Source organism: Marmota marmota, unplaced genomic scaffold (genome assembly GCF_001458135.2).
Source record: "Marmota marmota marmota unplaced genomic scaffold, marMar, whole genome shotgun sequence".
NCBI classification, from domain to species: domain Eukaryota; kingdom Metazoa; phylum Chordata; class Mammalia; order Rodentia; family Sciuridae; genus Marmota; species Marmota marmota.
Window position 1 is genome coordinate 1 of NW_026006813.1, and position 4,140 is coordinate 4,140.

Genomic DNA, 4,140 nt, shown 5'->3' on the forward strand with positions numbered 1-4,140 from the left:
TGGCCCAGGTGGTGGGTTTGGGCAGGGTGGGTGGGGGGCGCACCTCCCAGACAGGAGGAAGAAGAGGCTCTAAGGGATCCCACACCCCAGGTCTGGCACCCAAAGTCCAGGGCTTTGCCCACGACCTTTGCATGTCTTCTGGGGAGGCCCAACATTGCTGGCCATGGCCTCTAGCACCCACAAGTGTCTTCTTTTTTATCCTTTTCTTTTTGGTGCAGGGGATTGAACCCAGGGGTGCTTAATCAATGAGCCACATCCCCAGCCTTTGTTTTTTTTTTTTTTTATTTTGAGCAGGGCCTTGGTAATTTGCTTAGGCTGGTGTTGAACTTGTGATCTTCCTGCTTCAGCCTCCCAAGTGGCTGGGATTACAGGCCTGGAAGGATTGAGTTTTGTGCCTTCCTGGAGGCTACCTTGCTGGGGTGTCAGTAGCTGTCCAGACCTCTGTGGGACCTGGGAGGGCCACCACTGCCTCCTGGGGCCTCTGTCTCCCCTAATGGAAGCCATGCCTGGCACATGCCCACTTATCTCCCTGCAGGACACAGTCCTGGGCATCTGCCCTCCAGAGGGCCCTGCTGCAGCCTCACGACCCACGATCCTGCCCAGGATTCCTGAGCAAGGGCTTGGCCAGCTGGAGCAGGTAGCACAGGAGCTGCAGGCCCTGCACGAGGAGCTGCTGGAGGCAGGCGCTGCCCGGCGGGTGGCCTGGGAGGCCCAGGTGAGTGTGGCAGCTCTGTCCTCTGGACCCTCTCAGCCCCGTGCTATCTCCTGGGGAATGCCCACCCTACAGCCTGGTGGCCTCTCTGAGCTCCTGAATCACCGATCTAGTTGGATTAAGTTTGGTAGGTGGTACATTCGGGTACCAGACTCCACCCGGGCAGGAGGCTGCACATTGAAGGCCCACCTGTTCCCCAGGATAGCTACTATGTCCCCTGACTGCCCTTTGGGGGTCTTCACTTTCCACGGGAATCAGTGGAGAGGGGAGCAAGCCCACATTGCGTTGTTGGCCTGACATTCCTGTGCATGCTCACAGTCATCCCCTGAGTCCTGCGGCTCTGTGGGGACATGTGGCCCTCCTGCAGCGTCACCCTGAGCCAGCTATGGCTGCAGACACTGCTTGCAGCCGCATGCTCTTGTGACTCCAGGCAGATTCCCTTAGACTCTTCCTGAGCCTCTGTGAAGAGTGGCGCTGCCCCTGTGGCCTGTCACCCCCTCACCCTGCTGAGTGGCAGCGCCTTATCCTCACTGCTCCCAGGAATGGGTCTGCCTCCTGCTGCTGCTCGGGGCCTTGTGGAGTCCTTGAGAACTGTGCTGCCCAAAGGCTCAGGGTGGCTCCCTGGGGTCATCTGGAGGGAGCTGGAGGCTTGAAGTTCCCATGGATGTGACCCCCTCTCCAGATTACCCTCCACAGGGTCCTGGATAGAGTTGGCCTCAATGGCGGGAGGTGGAAGGGTGGGCAGCCCTGGGTCCTGTGTTCCTGGTGAGCCCACCCTTCAGTCCCTGCCTGAGTGCTCGGGAGGTGTGAAGTGCTGGGCTGAACTCAGGAGGACAGTTCGTTGGGGGTCTTTGCTCTGACCTCTGAAGGGCTTTGAGAAGAGTGGTCTTCTGAGAGCTGCCAGACCCACCCCCACTCCTGCCCAGTAAGCCATTTGGGTCCTGCAGCTCAGGCAGGGAGTGGGGTCAGGCGGGGCCTGTTGCTCTGGGTTCTGGGAGTCCCCCTGGCGTAGCTGCCTCTGGTGCAGGGCTTGGGCGCTCCATCAGGCTGAGGCAGAGCTCAGGCCTGGGGGGCGTCTTGCATTGGCCTGAGGCTAGACCTGCTTTCTGAGGCAGGAGGATAGACACCTGGGCCCAGGGTTGCCCAGGGCCTGCGCCCTGTGTCCTGGGGCAGAGTCCCTTGGGCTCAGGAGCTGCTGTATCTGCTCCTTGCAGGTTGGAGGCCTGGGCCGGGGGCCACAGTGGAGTTCTGTGCGCAGGGCCTCTCAGGAGGCTGTGGACCAAGAGCTGGCAGCCCTGCGGAGGTCCTGGGAGCAAGACAGGGGCCCCACCCCACCCCAGGGGCCCCACCGGCTGGTGAGAAGGGAGGAGAGTGCTGCAAGGACCCAGGGCCTGCAGGCGGCCGGGCTGGCCAGGCTGCTGAGGCGCCAGGAGGCCTGTCTGCAGGCCACATTGCACCGCCTACAGGGACAGTGCCAGCAGGAGCTGGCCAGGCTGGCAGGAGCCCTGCCTGGCCTCATTTGGATCCCGCCACCCCGACGCTGACGGCCTGTGGACATGTCCTCCCCGTGTGGGAATCTGCCCTGGCCCAGCCTAGAGCTGGTAGCCATGTGCCACCGTGGATGCAGAGGTTGGGCCGCGTACTGAAGGACCAGGATCCAGACCCTTGGCCTGTAGTACTGGGGCAAAGGGACCCAGAAATAAACAGTGGAGGCCTCCCCGTAGGGAGCAGGCCACTGGCCGTCTTTTGCTGCCCTTCTGGGTTCTGTCTGAGGGTGGGTGGAGGGGGCATCTTGGGTCAGGCGAGACACCCTTGGGTGGTGGTGGACTAGCTAGAGCCAGTGCAGGGCTGGCCAGGGCTGGGAGACACCTGGCCTGCACACCGGGTGAGTGGGGGGACCTGGAGAGGGTGGCTGTGCCACCTTCCCAGGTCCCCATGGCATGCCCAGCTCTAGGCTGTGGGCACAGCCTCCCTCCTGTGCTAGGCCTGCTGTGGGTGGGGGCCGGATGGGAGCTCTGGGGGCTCTGCTTTCCTGGGGGTGGTGGCCTGGGAGTGAGGGGGAGGCCGCAGTGCGGACAGAGGGGCCTTGTTCCTGAGGCTGCTCAGGGAATTCAGCTCTGACAAAGGGCTGCTTGTATGTGCGACGTGCCCACAGCCTGGTGGAGCAACTTCCATCCCAGCGTCCCCCAGCCAACAGGCGCAGGTGGGCCCTGTGGCCTCTGGCCCTGCCTCCCGCCTCCTAGGGTCCACACCGTGACCTGGCACTGGGCGGGTGATAGGGTCAGTTGGCTGTGTGCAGCCTCCTGCCAGCCTAGGCCCAAGCCTAATTCAGTCTCTGGGAACCTGGTTTTTCTGTCAGGATGTTCCTTTATGGGACTTTTCCTGCCTGGTTGGTATGTGCTGGAGCAATAGCCTACACCCGGGCTCTGACTCTGCCAGGGGCTCCTTGGCCTCTGGGGCTGTACACCCCGCTACTCCTCTTGGCCAGCCATTGCTAGCATGCCATCTTCAGGAATACTAGCTGGACGGGGTGGTGTCCAGCAGGTTGTGCCTGACTCTTGTGGACATGGCCCTGAAGAGTCACAGGGCACTTGGAGTCCAGCCTCCTGGAGTCGCTTCCGGCCCTGCAGCTATCTGCCGTTGTGCCCTGGGCCTGCACGTAGCAGCCATATGCAGCGAGGCCACTTCTGCTCCCTGCATCTGGAGGAGGTGCTAACCCAGGACTCCCACTGGCCCTCCACAGCTTGAGTTTTGAAGGCTAAAGGCAGATGTGGCGCCAGGCACCGCCTCTGCCTCCTTTGCTCTGCAGGTCCAAAGAGTCCAGTTAGGACCGCGGGCGTGTGTGTATTGTGTGTGTGCGTGCGAGTATGTGCGCGCGCGCGCGTGTGTGTGTGTGTGCATTGTGTGGTGTGCCTGTGCACATGACCACGGTGACCGTGGTAGCTCAGACCCTGGTTCTTCTAAGGAAGGGGCCTGCAGGGGGCCTGCCTGAGGGCCTAGGCGTACTCAGTGTGGTGAGTGGTCACTGGGGAGGCCTCTGGTGTTGGGTGCCAGCTCTTCCACACGGTGGCTAGAAACAGCCCTGCCGTGTGACTTGCCTGCTCTTCATTCTGAGCTCCCACACAGGGTTAAAATCAAGTGCTGGTGGGCCACGACTTCCTCAGGGGCCTCTGGAGGACCTGGGGGAGAGTCCCTTCCAGGTTCACAGGAGTTGTTGTTGACCTAGGCTGCTCTGGGATCCCCGCCCATGGCCCCCCATCTCGGAGCAGGCCCTGAAGGCCATCAGACACTCCTGTCCTCTCTGACTTTGAGAAGCTGGTATGAACTTGCCCCCTGCCCTCGCTCCTCCAGATAACCTTCCTGTCTTACCCAGGGACAACCAGGACCTGTAGGCATGCTTGGTCTGGCATGTTGTGTGACTGGGAGTC

General features: G+C 61.9%; 1 protein-coding gene across 1 annotated transcript; it reads left to right on the top strand.

Annotated features, from left to right (window-relative positions):
* Positions 1–69: 69 nt before the first annotated feature.
* LOC107134504 (tubulin epsilon and delta complex protein 1-like) lies at positions 70–2,456 on the top strand. Its single transcript, XM_015476599.2, has 2 exons — positions 70–715; positions 1,927–2,456. The coding sequence occupies exons 1-2, from the start codon at positions 494–496 to the stop codon at positions 2,254–2,256; spliced, it is 552 nt and encodes a 183-aa protein (XP_015332085.1). The 5' UTR covers positions 70–493; the 3' UTR covers positions 2,257–2,456.
* The last annotated feature ends 1,684 nt before the right edge of the window (positions 2,457–4,140 follow it).

What these genes read in the sequence shown, in the direction of transcription:
- LOC107134504 (XM_015476599.2), top strand. Translation starts at nt 494, where the DNA reads ATGGAAGCCATGCCTGGCACATGCCCACTTATCTCCCTGCAGGACACA. An exon ending in GGGTGGCCTGGGAGGCCCAG is followed by an intron (nt 716 to 1,926) that starts GTGAGTGTGGCA and finishes TGCTCCTTGCAG; the next exon opens with GTTGGAGGCCTGGGCCGGGG.